Source organism: Nicotiana tomentosiformis, chromosome 5 (assembly GCF_000390325.3).
Source record: "Nicotiana tomentosiformis chromosome 5, ASM39032v3, whole genome shotgun sequence".
Lineage (NCBI taxonomy): Eukaryota > Viridiplantae > Streptophyta > Magnoliopsida > Solanales > Solanaceae > Nicotiana > Nicotiana tomentosiformis.
In genome coordinates this window covers 135,668,270-135,687,065 of record NC_090816.1, presented here as the reverse complement: position 1 = coordinate 135,687,065, position 18,796 = coordinate 135,668,270, and the positions used below count along the sequence as shown (strand labels likewise).

Here is an 18,796-nt window from a genome sequence, read left to right as displayed (position 1 = left end):
ACAATCACTCACTCGACTACTAAGCCTATGGGCTACATAACTTTGAGTTCAAGCAAGCACTCACTCGACCATTAAGCCTAAGGGCTAATCTTATTTCGAGTTCGAGCAATCACTTACTCGACTATTAAAAGCCTAAGGGCTATGTCATTTCGAGCTCGAGCAATCACTCACTCGACTACTAAGCCTATAGGCTACAATACTTCGAGTTCGAGCAAACACTCACTCAACCATTAAGCCTAAGGTCTAATATTATTTTGAGTTTGAGCAATCACTCACTCGACTATTAAAATCCTACGGGCTACGTTACCTCAAGTTCGAGCAATCATTCACTCAGTTATAAAGACTTCGAGATCCGGCTTCGATCAAATGGCTTAAAGGCATGATCGAAACAAAGTTTTCATAAGGTAGAATATGAAACAAAGACAAATCGGGAAAAGAAAAGATCTTCATATATGTGAGTATTTACAAGATCCGATCAGGACCCTACACAAAAAAGATCAAAAATAAAAAACCCTAAGGTTCCTGATTATCTCTGGGAGCAGCCTCTTCTCCATCGAGATCCTCCCTGCTCTCAGATCCGCTCTTGCTATCATCATCATCATCATCATCATCAGAAGCCAGGTCTCTAGCTTCGGCTTCAAGTTTTTTAGCCTTTTTTATTTCTTCGGCGAGATCGAAACCTCGAGCATGGATTACCTCGAGAGTCTCCCTCCGAGATTGGCATTTGGAGAGTTCATCAATCCAGTATGCTCGAGTTTGAGCGGTCTTAGCTGCCTTTCTCGCTTGTACTTGAGCGGCTTCGGCATCAGCCCGATAGACAACCACGAATGCATCCGCCTCGGCCTTTGCTTTTTCAGCTTCAGATTTGGCCTTGGCAAGTTCGAAAGTCAACCGAGCTTCAAGCTCCTCTATTTTTCTTGCTTGAACCGAGCTCCTCTCCTTCATGCCTTGAAGTTGACTTTCGGCCGATGATAATTGGGCTCGAACAGCCTCTTTCTCTACAGCAAGGCGATCCATACCTTCTTTCCACCCCAAGGTCTCCGCCTTCATTATATCAACCTCCTCACGAAGCTGCCTGATCATCTCGAGCTTCTGCTACAGCTGTGAGACCAAAATATTAGCCTCCAATCCTGAATCGAGTACATAAGTTTTTAAGATTGTCATTACATGGTCGATCAGATCGGTCTGATCTTGGTGAGCCTTGGTTAACTCGGCTCGGAGGTCCTTGATCTCCTCTTCTTTTTGCTCACAATGAAGTCTGAGGGCATTTCTCTCTTCCGTGAGCCTTCGGAGGTCGGCCTCGTACCGACTAAGCTTAGCTCGGGATCGATAACATGCTTCCCGATAAAGCGCTAAGGCCTACACAGAAAGAAAAGAAGTTAGAAGAGGAAAACAAACAGAGAGATAATACTAACCTAGAAAGTTAAGGCTTACCCGATTCAGAGCACGTTGCACTTCAATAAAAAGGCCTAATGCCTCACCCGAGTCCTTCCTCGAGACTTCTAAATCACTCAGGCCGGTAGCATCTTCGACCCCAGTGAAATAATCACGAAAGGGATCCTCCCTTCCGTGGCCTCCTTCTACAGAAATGGTCTTCAAGGCCCGAGCCTCTCGAATCATTTCCTCGAAAATGAGGGGAGTAGAGGGGAACCTCTAATTTCTATTGCCCCAAGTGAATCACTCGGGGTGTTCTCTCCATCTTAAGGGGCCTCGAGACCAGCCCCCACAGCTGTACCCACCATTGGCTCATTATGGTGAGAGGTAGCCTCGATCCTCGATGACTCGGGGACTTCGACTAGTTCTCTTGTCGAGACTCCCTCATCACAAAATTGAATCTTTGCGTCCATCATCGATTCAGTAGCCTTTGGAGCCTCGGCGCTTATTTTTACTCGAGACATCAGCCCGGAGTAATCATCTTCTTCTTCGTCTTCATCCCTTAGGCGTTGAACTGATTCTTCGGGCAGAGGGATGATATTTTTCCTCTGCTTACGAGTCGTCTTCGTCTTAAGTATTGGATCTCGGAGGTAGAGGCCCTTTTTTCTTTTGTTGTCCTTCGCTGGTTTTGGAACCGGGGCCAAAGTCTTTTCCTCTCCACACGGGGGCCTCATAACCGCATCTTTGCCCAAGCCTACATGCAAAAAGATTTATTATAAGTATAAGAAAAATTTTGTTCGAACCATCAAAGATATGGGAAAGAGGCTTACCGTGGTTTTTGGCCTGCTATCGGCCCTTCGATAAATCGCTACACGAGCGCTCGGCATATGTTGAGGTCGAAGCCAGGTCCCGTACCCAGCTCTTAAGGCCAAGAACTACACCGGGCATCCAAGCAAAGGCTGCATCACAAAAAAGATATCGGTGAGAAAGAAATGAAGGAACAAGACAATAAGAGCTAACAGCAAAATGATACTTACGCTTCATGTTTCATTCTTAGGGAAATGACATCTTCTCGATCTGGATTAGGTCCAAAGTCTTCACTCGAACGAACTTGCCCATCCAGCCCCGGTCTTTCTCCTCATCTATGCTCGAGAACATCATTTTGGTAGCCCGGCATTGGAGTTTTATTAAACCACCTCGATAGAGGCGGGGACTGTACAATCTAATGAGGTGGTCGAGGGTTAAAGGCATCCCCTCGACTTTGTTCACAAAGAAATGGATCAGAATAACGATCCGCCAAAAAGACAGGTGGATTTGGCCTAGAGTTAAGTGGTACTGGCAGCAAAATTCGATGACAACAGGGTCGAGGGGGCCCAACGTGAAAGGGTAAGTGTACACACTTAGAAACTCTTTCACATGAGTAGTAATATATTCTTCGGGAACCGGGATTATCACTTCTATGTCCTCCCAATTGCAATCTTTCCTTAACTGTTTAAGATGGCTCTCGGTTATCGAGCACATATACCTCGATACCGGCTAGCATCAACCGGGGACCGGCAAAGCTTTGTCGATCTTAAACTTGGAGGTAAGAACACACCCCCCCGGGAACACACTCCTCATGTCGTAACTCCATCAGTGTTTTGTCGCCGGCGGGCCGCGAAGAAGAAGCTTTTTCTTTCTGAGGAACTGTTTTTGATGTTTTCACCATTAGGATCTGAAGATTGAAGATAGAGGGAGGTGACAAGATTTGGTGTTCTAAAAGAGGGATTTTACAGTGAAAATCACAAGTTTACAGATGAAGAACTCAGAAGGTGCGAAAAAGAACTTGGAAAATTTGGAGGTTGAAGATGTAAAAGTGATAAATGGTAAAAAGGGGCTATTTATAGATTGAGCAATGGCGGTTCAATATCAGCAATGGCCGACCATCGTCTAACACGCATTAAATGCCTTTGTAAACTGAACCGACGGGACAGCTATCACGTACGTCATGGTCGGGCTCGGTGCAAACGTCAGTGTACATCTAATAGAGCCGTTGAAAAATCATGTCATTTCTCGCCACATTATTTCTGAGAAACGAGGAGACTATCTGTATACAGTCAAAACCGATTTTGGCCTTCGTACGACTGGTCGAGATGAGAACATAATGGACCGAAGAGAGTCTTCATAATATCAAGATGATCCGAAGAAGGCACAAATGAGCTCCGAGTTTCAGGGACAGATCAAATACCGAGCTCGATGTCATTATCGAGTTCGAAGTCATTATCGAGCTCGAATCCAAATCGAACTATGATGAGAAGCGATGGAATCGAGCTTAATAGCCAAAGGCCAACCAATACCGAGCCCGAGTCAATACCAGACCCTGAGTTAATATCGAGCTCGAGCCCACATCAAGCTCTAAGCCTGAAAACCGACCGATACCAAGTCCGATTAAGATCGAGCCAAGAGACAAGAGTCGTTACAGTCGCACTAAGAAAGGGAATCTCGGCGGAAATTAGGAAAAACTGATTTATCATGGGTTCCCCACTATATATTTTTTATTATATCCAAAGTAGGATCCCTCCGCTATAAGAGGGATGACTATTGCTCCTGTATGCGGGGATCAAGTCATGAATACACTGTAACTCAAATATTATTGATACATTCCCATATTAAGAGATTATCCTTTTGGTCTTCATACATAATTCCATTTTGCTTGTTTATAAATCATCTTCCTTTCAACTCGGTTTGTACCTTTTCTTTATAGTCAATATTCGATATTTCTATTTACTCTTATGATTTGTATCAAGTTATACCACATACCCTTAGAACGACGTACAAATTCAACTCATCCGTTTTTCGGGTAAACAATGACCTAGCTCTTTGTCCAATTTGAATAAGACATACATTAAGAACAAGAATTCCCTATTTATTTACGACTGATAGGCTACCTGATAAAAAATATCGTCAAAATAACACGGGATAGCCATTTTACGAATTGATAGTCGAAAAAAAGCCCGAGTTTGTGAAGTTATTGAAAAATAGCCATTGTTTTGCTGAAACACGGAAAGTTCCAGCATAATATGCTCTCCTGCATATAAACTTCCAACATATTATGTTGGAACTCCAGGACACAGAAAGTTCCAACATAATATGCGGGATTGTGGAGCTCCTGCATATAAACTTTCAGCATATTATGATGAAAATCCAACATGTTATGCTGGAAGCTAATATGTAAAGAATTCCAGTATATTATGCTGAAATATTTCCGAATTTTTAACAGTGTCTTTGTTCAAATTTTATCTTTACATGAAAAATGGCTAAATTTCGATTACACTTGAAACTGTGGTTATTTTTCAATTAATAGTTATAAATCTGACTATTTTTAAATTTTACCCATAAATTATTATTTACAATTAAACGTTTTCGGGGTTTAGGGTTGAGGATTCTAAGTTTTACCAAAGAAGTCCTCAAAATAAAAATTCTATTGAGACCAAAGCAGCCGCCTCCATATTCAAAGACCTTCTAGAAAAAGTCCCTCCCCTATGTGGTTCATTTTTCTTTGTTTTATTTTAATAATATAGTAAAAAAGAAGATGATACTTAATAGATTGCACACGAAATCGTAGATAGAATGTTTTAAAAAAAGACTCATTAATAAAATAATAATCAACTTCACCATTATTGCATAGAAATATCGACAATAATCTATCAAATTATAATTATAGGTGTGTTCGATTTTCTCTTCTTCATTAATTAGCTCGTTCTCCTTCCATTTATCTCTCTTTAATATAATAGTAAAAATATTAAAAACAATGTGACAGTTGGATCAAGACTTATTCATGTATACCCCAGGTAGTTCTGACTTTTTCATTTCGAATTTAAACGGAATTATATAAATATTTTGATGCCGCGAGTGAGGCCTTTCAACAAAAAAAAATGTTACTAAAAGAACAATATTAAAAGAATTTAAAAACAAAACAGTAAGAGAAACTATAGTACAAGGCTAGCAAAAACGTCGAATATTATACATTAGTACAATGGAAGAAGAAAAGGAAAATATTAGGAATTTTAGAGCATAGTGTACTAGTAGGGGAGGATACATTTTGAGTTAACTGCGCATATATTTTAAAAATAAAAATTGATTTGAATACTAACAAAACTATAATATCCAAGCTTAAATTCAATTAGTTAAATAGATTCTATTTGAGGAACTTGTAAAAATTCTTTACAAGTATAATTCTATAAAAATATAGTATATCCTACAATAGATACAACGTTATATAAATTGGGATTGCTAATTAAGCATTAAAAAATATAACTTTACTAATAAAAAAAAAATTAGTAGTGCTAAAAGAATGTACATGTTCACAAATCACACCTATTTTTGCGATGTAAATTAGGCTAGTATGTGGCACCTACGTTATGTAATTAAATAGTGCCCAAACATTTGTGCCGGCTATTAAATTGAAAATAAACAAATTGGCAAATGAACAAAACCTTAGCCGCCTGAGAATAATATTAAGGTTCTAGTTATACAATAATTTAACTTCTAGGTTATGTATAAAAGTAGATGACATATTGTAATAGTACATGATTGAGAATATAGTAAAAGATAATGTTCGAAAATCATGAGCGATAAAAAGAACTAATCAGTCTTTACAACACGATGTCAAATTATCTTTTAATGAAACACGATATAATGGAAGGAAACCTATCCTCATGATATTTCGTGTAGTCTACAGTGACGGATCCAGAATTTTATACAAGCGGGTTCAGTAAAAGATGAGTGGCTATTCATATAAGTAGTGTCGGGTAAGACAAGTAGGGTTTGAACACTTTTTTTGTTCTTAAATGATTTAAACAAATGTACTTTCATGTTTTATCAAAATTCACTTAGTAAATAGGTTAATTTTTGAAGTAGGTAAAACTTCAGAATAATTTTTATTGATTTCAATAAAAAAATAAAGTGAAATAAAAAATATATAAAAGTAAGAATAATAAATTCATAAGGGACTACGCGCATAACTCTGACACGCTAAAGATTACAAAACAAAATTTACAAGCCTGGATTCGAACACAACACCTTCCTTATATTTTGAACCTTCTTTACCACCTCAACATATTCCACATTTGGTTTCAAGTGGGTTCAAATTTTTATTTTTATACATATTTTTGCTGTTTCAAATATAATTTACCAATATACACAATATAATTTCTCAACGAAACGGGTTCAACTGAATCACTTGACACCATATGGGTCCGCGCCCATGTAATCCAAGATTTGAACAACAAAAATAGACGGCTAGTGCCTTATCAAATTGAATCAGTTGGTCGTCATCTTTTTAAGGTCACTAATTTAAACTTATAACTAATTCAATGCATTTGGTTGTATTGCTGTCGCCATCGTGCCATGTGATGACTATGACGTTCTTCACTAATTTTCTGGTAAAAGTAAATTGCCAAAATAAATAAATAAATAATCCTCCTTCCCTGTTTTCCATTCATTGATAAAAATCACAAAAATATAAATTATACTAGGTGTTAAGCAAAGTGAGTTTACTTCGTTTCGGGCCATGTTATTCAGTCTTTCAGTCCTTACAAAATTTGGCCAAAAATATTTGTCATATTAGAAAATTAAGAAGGCACTACTTTTTTTTTTCAATTCTAACAATTACTATTACTGCTCCAAAAAAAATATAGTCATCAATTACATAATGTAATTTAGTCAAAAATCTCTTATGGTTAATGTAATTATATGATTTTTTTAATAAATATGCTAAAACTTAAGACGACCAATAAAGAGGATCGAAGATAGTATTATAATTGGTCTTCGTTATACTCACATATAGAGTAATCAATACATTTTTTTTTGAAGTTTTACAAGAAAATTGATTCGAAGAAAAAGAAAGAATTTGGTTGTAACTCACTAGTCAAGTTCAAAATTAGTCAAGGTCGGATCTATAGTGTAATATGTAGGTTTAAGTGAATTAAATAACTTTTGCTCAAACCTTTTATGTGTATTAACAAAACTTAAGAAGGATTTTTATCAAATAAATCTCGAGCTCCTGAATTATATATGGGAAGGTAAGCTTCTAGACTATTGCTTGTTCTATTATTGGCAGTTTTTTCCTTCTTTTTACACCAAAAAATTATTGTAGATTGCCAAAAGCATCCAAAGTATGAGGTCAACTTTCCATGAAATCCAACAGACTGTACATTTATTCATATCATACTATATTAGTATATTACTATATTATATAGAAATGAATTTTGATGCAATGAGTGGTTTTCCATCATTCATTGAATCAATGGGCTCTTTTTCTTTTCTCTTGTTTCCCTAAATGATGCCTTAAGTTTGGGATAAGTCTATATTAGTCCATATTATAGTATTTTGAGTGCATATGATCCTTTAAGTTTACAGAGGTTGAGCACTTCTGATCCAACTCATGAAACTCCTAAAAATGATCTTTAAAACTAATTAAATGTTATATACTTTTGAAGTTCCCAAGTTATATAACGATCGTGATTGGGATCTACTGGCCCAAGTTCAATTTTTTCCCATCACAGTTTTACTTTCATTACTGATACACTTTTTCTATTCAATTTTTGTGTGATCAATGTAGAATTGAAGGAAAAAATAAAATTGAGGAAGAGAATCCGTTGGGATTATTTTTTACTCTCGTCACGTGAAAAGCACAAGATATATTCATTAGCTTTAATGTCCCATTTGGATATATTCAGTTAGATTAAACGTGCTTGACTTTTTACAAACATAAAGAACCATATTGTGATAACCCAAAATATCATCTTTAAATTTAATAAGTAATTTTATGTTTTAAGACCTCGAAAAGCACCATTTATCATTTCTCGACTTGCGTGTGCAGTCCGTAAATTTTTCGGAAAGTTTTCATGCGAAAAATAATTAAAATGTGAAATAGAGCTTTAAAATTCAACTAAGTTGACTTTGGTCAATATTTTGAGCAAACAGACCCGGATCAGTATTTTGATAATTCCGATAGGTCCGTATCGTGATTTGGGACTTGGGCGTATGCCCGGAATCGAATTCCGAGGTCCCTAGCCCGAGATATGAAATTTTGATGAAACATTAAAAGCTTGAAAGCTTAATGATTTCTAAGAAATTACTGATGTTGGATTTATTGACCTCGGGTCCGTATTTTGGTTCCGGAGCCCAGTATAGGTCCACTATAATATTTATGAGTTGTCTGCCGAATTTGGTAAGAATCGGAGTTGAATTGACGTGATTCGGACGTCCGGTTGTAAAAATATAAGTTTTAAAGTTTTCTTGAAAACTTCCTTTGATTTGATGTCCGATTCGTAGTTCCAGGTGTTATTTTGGCGATTTGATCACGCGAGCAAGTTCGTATGATGTTTTAGGACTTGTGTGCATGCTTGGTTTGGAGCCCCGAGGGCTCGGGTGAGTTTCGGATAAGCTACGGGATATTTTGGACTTTGAAAATCTGGTATTTTGCTGCAGCAGGTGTTCTGGCATGTCCTTCTTCGCGTTCGCGAAGGTACTCTCGCGAACGCGAAGAGTAAACTGGGCAGCTGGAGTTTTCTTCTTCGCGAACGCGAAGCGATGGGGGCATTACCCTTCGCGATCGCGAACGCGACCAACTCCTCGCGAACGTGTAGTGTTAGGCACACCTGGGGGAGGGTTGATCATTCCTTCAGCGCGAACGCGAGCTATGCCTCGCGAACGCGAAGGCCAGGGGGGAACCTTCGTGAACTTGAAAGAGGACTCGCGAACGCGAAAGCCACGGGCTGCTACTCGTCGCGTTCGCGACAGGCCCTTCGCGAACGCGAAGACGGCCTGACCCCTATGACTTAAAAGAGAACCAAAAATGGAATTTTTCCCATTTTTCACAAACCCTCAATTATAACTCGGCTTAGGGGCGATTTCAAAGGAGTTTTTCACGATTTCGAACTGGATAAGTGTTCTTCAATCATATAGTGATTGTATTTCATAAATCTAAGTCTATATTCATCATTTATTTCGGATTTAGATGGAAGAAATTGGAATTTTTGTAAACCTTTCCAAAAGCGAAAAATTAAGATTTGAAGGTCCATTTGATATCGGAATTGGACAAATTTCATATGGTTGAACTCGTATCGGAACGGGTGATCGTATTTCGCAAGTTTTTTCGGGATTTGAGACGTGGGTCCCACTGCCGAATATTTTAATGAATTTCGGATTTTTATTCGGAAAATTTGTAAATTCATATGGAATTAATTCCTATGATTCGTATTGAATATATCGAATTGTTTGTGAATAGATTTGAAACTTTCAGAGGCAAATTTAAAAGGAAAAGTTGTGGTTGAATAATTGATTGAAATTTGCAAAGCGAGGTAAGTGTCGTGGTTAACCTTGACTTGAGGGAATAGAACCCTTAAATTATTTGTTATGTGAATTGCATGTGAACGATGTATAGGCAAGGTGACGAGTGTCTATACGTCGTCAAATTAATTGTTTGCCTACTTACTTGAAAAAAAATTATTAATTATTTTAAATCATAAATTAATTATTATAATAATTGTTTCTCTCCTATTCTTTGTCAAATATTAATTCTTGAATTCCTGCATTAATTATTACATGCTATTTGAATTATGTGTTTTAATTGTTATTTGACATTTAACATATTAAATATTAAACTGCCTATTTTCTCCCTGATTTCCATAATAATTTGTTATTTGACATTGTTTGTTTCATAATTAAATCATAATTATTATATGCTTGTTGTCTTATAATTTTATATCAATTGTTGTAATTATTTGGGAAATTTCTTCTATAAGAATTGGTAAATGAATATGTTGGAGGAGTGGGTTGCACGCCACAACAGAATTAATTATAATGAATATATTGGAGGATCGGGTTGCACGCCGCAACAGACTTATTAAAATGAATATTTTGGAGGAGCGGGGTTGCACGCCGCAACAGAACCGAATGTGAATATATTGTGAGAGCGGGTTGCACGCTGCAACAGAATTGAATGTGAATATATTGTGAGAGCGGGTTGTACGCTGCAACTGAATTTATGGAAATGATAATTGGTTATGACTGCTGAGTTGACTTCGATTATTATAAATGAGTTACTTGATTTATTTCTATTATTGTTGTTGTTTCTAATATTGCGTATAGGTAATGTAAGTGACCCGCCTTAGCCTCGTCACTACTTCGTCGAGGTTAGGCTCAGCACTTACCAGTACATGGGGTCGGTTGTACTAATACTACACTATGCACTTCTTGTGCAGATTTTGGAGTTGGTCCCAGCGGCGTGCCGTAGACTTGCTCGGATTTCAGCTATTCAGAGGAGACTTGAGGTATAACTGCACGACGTTCGCAGTTCTAAAGTCCCCGTCTACTTTACTTTAGCTGTGTGTTTGTTTCCAGACAACTTTATTTTATTCAGACTTCTATTTGTATTTATTCTAGAAGCTCGTGCACTTGTGACACCAATTCTGGGATGGTATTTAGTCACCGTTGTTTTGATGGATTATTTCACTATATTTCAAACTTTGCTTTCGCATTTGTTTCCTTGTTATTAATAAATTTAAAATTGTTTTAAAAATGGTTAATATTATTCTAACGTTGGCTTGCCTAGCAAGTGAAATGTTAGGCGTCATCACGGTCCGAAGGTCTGAATTTCGGGTCGTGACACATATATGCTCAAGTAATATAATAGAGACTAAAATAGATTTACCCTCAAATTTCAGGGACCATTTGCGTTAAAAACTCTTATCAATCCATAAGAAAAAACAGAAGGAGAACGACAGATAATACTCTAATCTTTTAGCTCTATTTCCAGCAGATAATCCAACTTTGAACATACATTAATGTTGTCATAATACATATAGTTGACTATTTTCTGCTGTGTGTATATAAAAGAATATCTTTCATCTTCAAACATCCTGTCCTTTCCATAGCATTCTTACCTGAAATTATTCTGTGGACCAAATTCTAAGACATGGCTAGCTATGTCTGGTGGTGGAGCTGGTGGTTCACAGTGGCGTTTATCGGTTGTTTATCGATCCAGAAGCCGGCTTTTTCCGAGCCACAAACCAACCTGTTAGGCAAAGGATGTAGTCAATACAATGCAACAAATTTACCTGATTTTTTCAGAAGACTTAATGCAAGTTTTGATGATTTAAGGAACCAGTTGTCTAATCAAGATAAGCGATTCGCCACGACACAACAGGCCATATATGCTATGGTTGAATGCAGAAACTATTTGTCAAAAGCTGATTGTGTTTCCTGTTATGATGCTGCTGTTACTCTCATCAGAACTTGCTCTGGTGCTAATGGTGCTCGTGTTACCTATGATGGTTGCTTCCTCAGGTGAGTTACGCCTTGAAACTAGTTGGAGTCGACTATATTAAGAAATATCTATGGAATTGCTCTTTGTATTTTCACATCAATTTTTCAAGATTTTGGCCTCTTCTTCAAAATTTCCATTAAGAAAGAAACCATTAAAAAAAAGGCAGCCATTAAGCTCCCGCTATGCGCGGGTCCGGAGAAGTGTCGGACCACAAGAGTCTATTGTACGAAGCGTTACCCTGCATTTCTGCAAAAGACTGTTTCCACGGCTCGAACCCGTGAAATCCTGGTTACTGGCAGAAACTTTACCAGTTATGCCAAGGCTCCCTTCAAGAAAGAAACTAAAACAAATATATTAAATGATATGCAGCAGCCCTCGATTATGATAAATTATATGATGTTGTTTGCTAACATTCAAGAGTCAAGATTATTGGTAACAACAATATTTATATTACTGTTTGACTGCATACAATCCCTAATACTAGCCTATAAACAGTCTCTCAGTTGTTTGGTATGAGATCTTATGTTGCTCGGACTCTCCAAAAATGTCGCCGGGTGCGTGTCGGATCCTCCAAAAGTAGTGTATTTTTGGAGGATCCGACACGGGTGCGGCGTGCGGCAGCAATATGGAAAGTCCGCGCAACATAGATGAGATCATGTATCTTCTTGTGGTTTTCTTCAATTCGGATAAAATCGTCACTTAAACTCAAAACTGTAGAAAGTCGAACTTTTCCATACCCTTTAGTCTGTAATGTGAAGACCACTTTCTGAGGCAGTCTATTTTCTCAGGCAGAAAACACTAACACTTTTGACAGTCTAATTTCCAATTATTAAATCATACTCATCAAAATGGCTGCTTGTATTTAATGTAAAGATAAAAAGGGAGAGTAAAATCCTTCCAATAACTTACATGAACTCATTGCTCTACTTTCCAAAGGTACGAGAGCAACAACTTCTACCAAGACACTACACTTCCAGGAAATGCAGCAATTTGTGGGAATCGAACAGCTTCTCAGCCAAATGCTTTAAATCCTGTGGCACAACAACTCTTGAATGATCTTAGCATGGCAACTCCAAGAAGTAGTGGCTTCTATGCAGCCACGAAGAGGGAAGTCGCTGGTGTTACTCTGTATGGAGTAGCACAGTGTGCTGAAACCATCACTAAAAGTGGCTGCGAAGATTGCTTGACAGTGGCATATAAAAACATAGAAGGCTGCTTGCCTAAATATGCAGAAGGAAGAGCTGTAGATGCAGCCTGTTTTATGAGGTACTCGGATAGAGCCTTTTTCGCTGATAATAAAACAACAGATATCACACCATTCCTTGGCGGAGGAGGTAGGAAATGAAGCTCTCTTTTTCCTCAACTCTTAAGTCTTACCAGTAAGTTAATATATTATGAGACGAATTTATAATTGGTGGTGGTGCTTTATGCAGGAAGTTCAAACAAGAAGAAAGCTGCCATTATTGGGGGTGTTGTTGGAGGTGTAGGACTTCTTTTGATCGTATTGGCTGTGCTCCTATGGTATCGACTATCAAGAAAACCAAAGGCAACTGAAAGAGGTAATATTTGATGATCATTTTCTCAATTAAGTAGTAAGTGATATAGTAGCTCTTTTCGTTTGTCTTTTCGTTTATTTATGTAATATATGATATAGTATCTACTGTTCAGGTAATATACTGGGAGCAACGGAGCTGAGAGGTCCAGTGAGCTATAGATTCAAGGACCTAAAAATTGCTACCCAAGATTTCAATGAAAGTAATAAACTCGGTGAAGGTGGTTTTGGTGATGTATACAAGGTAACACTGAAACAGTTGAAGATCCTTATCTCAATCAAATTGACTAGATACTCTTGAACTGACTTCTATTCATTTATCCACTTAATTTAATTAAAATGATGATTCTAATGTTATTGAACAGGGCACTTTGAAAAATGGACATGTAGTTGCTGTTAAAAAACTAGCAATTTTTTCAAGCAGAGCAAAGGCAGATTTTGAGACTGAAGTTCGGCTTATCAGTAATGTCCATCATCGCAATCTCATCCGTCTCTTGGGATGTTCTAACAAAGGAGCAGACCTACTACTTGTTTACGAATACATGGCAAATGGCAGTCTCGAGAGATACTTATATGGTTGATTTTTTTTTGTTTATCCAGCTTGCTATTATTGTCCAAGTCAAATCATTATGTTCAAGAAAATTTAAAATAATCTTACCTGTCAATGTTTTGCAGGCGACAAACGAGGGATGCTCAACTGGAAGCAACGATTTGATATAATCTTTGGCACAGCTCGTGGCCTTGCTTACCTGCACGAGCAATTCCACGTCTGCATCATCCATAGAGATATAAAATCCAGCAATATTCTACTAGACAATGAATTTCAGCCAAAAATTGCTGATTTTGGGCTTGTAAGACTTTTACCTGAGGATCAGAGTCATGTCAGCACTAAGTTTGCTGGTACTTTGTAAGTCAATATGACTGCTTGAGTTTCTTACCTGATATCACTAAAAGCATTATGAGAACAGCTCAATGAGCTCTAATTGAAACAGGGGATATACTGCACCAGAATATGCAATTCATGGACATCTAACAGAGAAAGTCGACGTCTATAGCTTTGGGGTTGTCGTTCTTGAAATAATCAGTGGCCGGAGGAGCAATGATATACAGATTGAGCCTGTCACTGAATATCTCCTTGAAAAGGTCGGTTTTCATTTTCAAATTCCACTTTTCCTTTCATATTTTACTAAGTATTCTCTTCCAACTTCTCTGTCCCATTCTAAATGTACCCATGCTATGGTGAAAATAGGCGTGGAAACTTCATGAAACTGGCATGCCTGAAAAACTGGTGGATGAGACTTTAGACCCCAATGAATACAACGAACAAGAAGTGAAGAAAATCATAGAGATTGCCTTAATGTGTACACAATCACCAGTAAATCTTAGGCCAACCATGTCTGAAGTTGTCGTAATGCTACTAAGTGATCGTAGCACAGATGCGAGAACTCCTAGCAGGCCTACTATCATTAGCATGGATAAGAGTACACCAGCGGACTCATCCATGACTACTGGATCATCAGCTTCTAACGCAACCAATACTTTTTCTGATTTCACTGGCCGCTAGCTACATAAGAGTATACTTTAGACCTGAAAATTATGCTGGCACCACAGCATCTGAAAAAACATTGCTACAGTACAAAATGACCACTCTTTAAGTTATACAAGTCTTAATTTTCATGGTTCATATCCATGACTGACTATGCAAACTAGAACTCCATCATCGCTGCAAAAGCAATGAGAAAATTGCAGACTTGGCTGCTGTAGTGTCTTATTAAATGATGAGCTTGATCTCAACTCCATTCCTAATAAAATCAACCTCAGTTCTTCATGTAGAACATGCAATTTTGTAAAACTTCTGCGTACTCAAATTTCAAAGTCATATGACAATTTTCCACTCTGAGTTACTGCTGTTGATATCATCATATACTATAATAAATAATAAAAATAATTATGTTAAATCTAAGCAGCACGATCTATAGTTGTGCTCAAACCTGGACTTTTGTATAACAAAATAAACAAGGTAAGTTCAAGGCGTAAAGTATGTATGGGGCAAATGTCTTACTTATCACAGAGTTAGCCCATGAGACTTCAACCCCTTACAATTGTTTTGGGACATCTAGAGGCTGCTCGCTCCAAAGCAGTCCCCACAAGTCCTTAGCAACGTCAAAGGTAACAGAACCTTCTAAGAGTCTAGATGCAAAGGAGGTGCAGGGTGCTAGATATTCAATCTTATCTCTCTGAACAAACCGTATAAGGGGAAGGACATTTTTGCAAGGGAAAATCACCATCGCGAACTGATACGAGAGATGCTAATAACTCCGAGTTGGTTCTCCTTTGCATTCCTTTCGTTTTACTGGGATTTATGTGTGATAACTCTCGAGATGTCCTTTTCTTCCCTCGTTCTTTTATACCAGCTAGCTGGCTGTCTATTTTTCAGTTCAAGTCAGAAATGGAAACATAAAAGTTGTTCTTTCCATCAAGAGGTTTGTGATCAGCCATTGCACATAACTCCTACTAACCAAGTGGCTTCACCAAGTAATTTTCTATCCTGGTCTGGAGTAGACAATCTGATGATGTTTATTAGTTGGTAGAAAAATAAAATTAATTCTTCATGTACATATTGGAAAAGCATCTGAAATGAAGCAGAAAGACCACGCTGAAAGTTAAGCCAAGCAGACTTACAGAAAGGACAGGTGACGCTATTTTTTTATCTCATGAAATCATCTTGGAGTATACAGTCTATTTGATTTATTCCTTACCTATTTTGAAGAATTTTGGTATTTCCTCAAGTTATTGTGGCTCAAAGAGGAGAATAAAAAAGAACTATTTGTTGAAAACATAATTAAATAAGTAAAGATTTATCGTCTCCAACAACGTAAGCTTTTTAACGAGATTGCCACACAATTAAATGTAATAATAGAGGACCCGCCGCCCATTATCAAAAAGAATTTCACATGTTGGACCCATATATAGAATAAGCCCAGCACATGAGGGGGCGTATTGAAGACAACAACAACAATCCAGTATAATCCCACTAGTGGGGTCTGGGGAGGGTAGTGTGTACGCAGACCTTACCCCTACCCTGGGGTAGAGAGGCTGTTTCCAATAGACCCTCGGCATCCTTCCCTCCAAGAACTCCCACCTTGCTCTTGGGGTGACTCGAACTCACAACCTCTTGGTTGGAAGTGGAGGGCGCTTACCATCAGAGCAACCCACCTTGAAGACACAATTAAGTAAATAAAAATGTACCCTCTCTAAAATCTTTTAGATGAGGTGATCACACTGCTGTTACCCAGCGGCACTGCGGCAGGTAATGTGGATTGTGTATTTCTTCCATATAGAGCTACATTCTGGGTTCACAACATTCTTTCAACTAGTGTAAAGGAAAACATACAGTTACATCTTTTCAGCAAGACAGTCAATCTTCATACAAAAGACAAGAATGTGTTTTGTAAGAATGATCGAGCACGTGCTCAACCAATATTTTCCTGGTTCAGTATACATCTCAGAAAACGATCTTAATGGGAGTACTTACAAACTAACAACTACGAGAATCACCAGTAATCATTGCAAGAGCATATCCCTTTATCAAAATGGTGGAACCGATTTGTATCTCTCACTATAATCTTTCTTCTCGTTATTTCTGACACAAACTTCATCCAAGAGTGACAATCCGCACAAATTCGAAGATTTTTTGTCACCCTAATTGGAATACCAGAAACAGTATGAATCAGACCAAATACTGTAGCAAGCCGTTCACTATGCCCACATATCCATTCTGCTTTTGTTTCCTCGTTTACATCATGAAGCACAACTCTTGTATCAGGTTTATACCCCATTTTATCAATAGCTTCTGATAATTCATCCCAAACTTCCTTGTATTCATCTGAATTACGAAATTCAAAACCGCCACCAGCCATAAATGTGTGTACTCTATTTCTAACCTGTATCCAGCTGCATCCGGCTTCCTTTTTGATTCCCTTATTCTCCATCATCTCCCTCACTTTTTTAACTCCCTCCCACATTCCTGCATTTGCATAAATGTTTGATAGTATCACGTAATTTCCACAGTTGTTAGGTTCCATCTCAAATAGCTGCTCTGCCACAAGTTCTGCAAGAGAGACATTTCCGTGAAGTCTGCATGAATTGAGCAGTGAGCCCCAAATGCTTCCACTAGGCTTGACGGGCATTTTCTCCACTACTTGCAGTGCCTCTTTAATTTTCCCAGCTCTACCTAATAAATCCACAAGACAAGAATAATGCTCTGAGGACGGAAGAATTCCAAAATCTCCACTCATGCTTTCAAACAATTCCTCGCCTAAGTCCGCCAACCCAGCATGGCTACAGCCAGACAACAAGGTGATAAATGTCACCCCATCCGGCCTAACTCCACTACCGACCATATCATGAAACAACTTCATTGCTTCTTCCATTAAACCATTGATTGCATACCCATTGATAACAGTATTCCACGATGTTATGTCCTTGTACGTCATTTTCTCAAACACTCTTCTGCAATACTCCATAGCTCCACATTTCGCATACATATCCAAAAGCGAGTTTAATAAAACAAGATCAGGAACTTTAGTTGATTTAACAATTTGAGAATGTAGCTCTCTCCCATAATAAAGGTAAGAAACCTGAGAACAGACAGCTAAAATTGTAGTAAAAGTTACCCAACTATATCCTACTCCATCTCCTTGCATTCTCCTAAAAGTCTCAAATGCCTCAAAAACCTGTCCTTTCTTAACAAACCCCGCGATCAACGAATTCCAACTTACAACATTTCTCTCAGGCATTTCCTCAAACACCTTCAACACATCTTCAAAACACCCACACTCACTGTACATTCCCAAAATAGCATTGTACACAACTTGATCAGGTTCTTTATTACCCTTAACAATCTGTGCATGAACACCTCTACCGACCCTCAAATCTGAAAGTCCCGAACAAGCTTTCACAGCCATAGAAAAAGCAAAATTCCCCGGTTCAATGGACTTAAACAACATTTGACAATAAATCAATAATGCTTCCCTAAAAAACCCTTTTTTAGAATACCCAATTGCCATTGCAACCCAAACTGATTCGGGTTGCTCTTCGTTTTCAAGCCCGTGGTGCTCGAAAACACGACGAGCCTCATCTAGCTGATCACAAACAGAGAAAAGGGTAATTAACTTAGATAAAATTAAAGGGTCATTGAGAAATTTACTTCTGTTTGGATTTAAAAGAAGGTGAAGATATAGCCTGTGACCATGTTCCAATGATTTTTGTGAAATGCATGCATGGAGGAGATTTAAATAAGATTCTTTGTTTTCAGATTGAGAATTTTTTGGGGATTCTAATAGGAGAAGAGCATCGTTTAGTTTTCCGGATTTAGTGAGAGATTTGAGAGTTGCGTTGAAAGGTTTTGAAGGAGTTTTGTTAAGCTTGTTGAAGCTTGAAGTGGCAGTTATGGTGGTTGTGACAGTTGGTAGAGAAATGGCGGGAATCGCCATTTCTGGTGTCTTGTGAAGAGTTCGTTTACACTATGGTTTGGCTGATAAAATTTTGGGCTCTTT

General features: G+C 38.0%; 3 protein-coding genes across 3 annotated transcripts; 1 reads left to right on the top strand and 2 right to left on the bottom strand.

Moving 5' to 3' along the window:
- Positions 1 to 513: 513 nt before the first annotated feature.
- Positions 514 to 1,083, bottom strand: LOC138893209 (KNR4/SMI1 homolog). Its single transcript, XM_070176984.1, has one exon. The coding sequence runs from the start codon at positions 1,081 to 1,083 to the stop codon at positions 514 to 516; it is 570 nt and encodes a 189-aa protein (XP_070033085.1).
- Positions 1,084 to 11,189: 10,106 nt separating this feature from the next.
- Positions 11,190 to 15,073, top strand: LOC104108132 (cold-responsive protein kinase 1-like). Its single transcript, XM_009617118.4, has 8 exons — positions 11,190 to 11,706; positions 12,623 to 13,020; positions 13,120 to 13,245; positions 13,355 to 13,482; positions 13,604 to 13,814; positions 13,914 to 14,145; positions 14,231 to 14,381; positions 14,488 to 15,073. The coding sequence occupies exons 1-8, from the start codon at positions 11,336 to 11,338 to the stop codon at positions 14,800 to 14,802; spliced, it is 1,932 nt and encodes a 643-aa protein (XP_009615413.1). The 5' UTR covers positions 11,190 to 11,335; the 3' UTR covers positions 14,803 to 15,073.
- A 1,467-nt stretch (positions 15,074 to 16,540) lies between these two features.
- Positions 16,541 to 18,796, bottom strand: LOC104108138 (pentatricopeptide repeat-containing protein At3g14330). The gene has a single exon (XM_009617126.4). It carries the CDS (start codon positions 18,731 to 18,733, stop codon positions 16,793 to 16,795), a length of 1,941 nt encoding a protein of 646 aa, XP_009615421.1. The 5' UTR covers positions 18,734 to 18,796; the 3' UTR covers positions 16,541 to 16,792.

Excerpts from the sequence above, each read along its gene's own strand:
- LOC138893209 (XM_070176984.1), bottom strand. The coding sequence starts at position 1,083 with ATGATCAGGCAGCTTCGTGAGGAGGTTGATATAATGAAGGCGGAGACC.
- LOC104108132 (XM_009617118.4), top strand. The coding sequence starts at position 11,336 with ATGGCTAGCTATGTCTGGTGGTGGAGCTGGTGGTTCACAGTGGCGTTT. Across the intron at positions 11,707-12,622 it reads TATGATGGTTGCTTCCTCAG|GTACGAGAGCAACAACTTCT; the intron begins GTGAGTTACGCC and ends TACTTTCCAAAG. Across the intron at positions 13,815-13,913 it reads TCTCGAGAGATACTTATATG|GCGACAAACGAGGGATGCTC; the intron begins GTTGATTTTTTT and ends AATGTTTTGCAG.
- LOC104108138 (XM_009617126.4), bottom strand. The coding sequence starts at position 18,733 with ATGGCGATTCCCGCCATTTCTCTACCAACTGTCACAACCACCATAACT.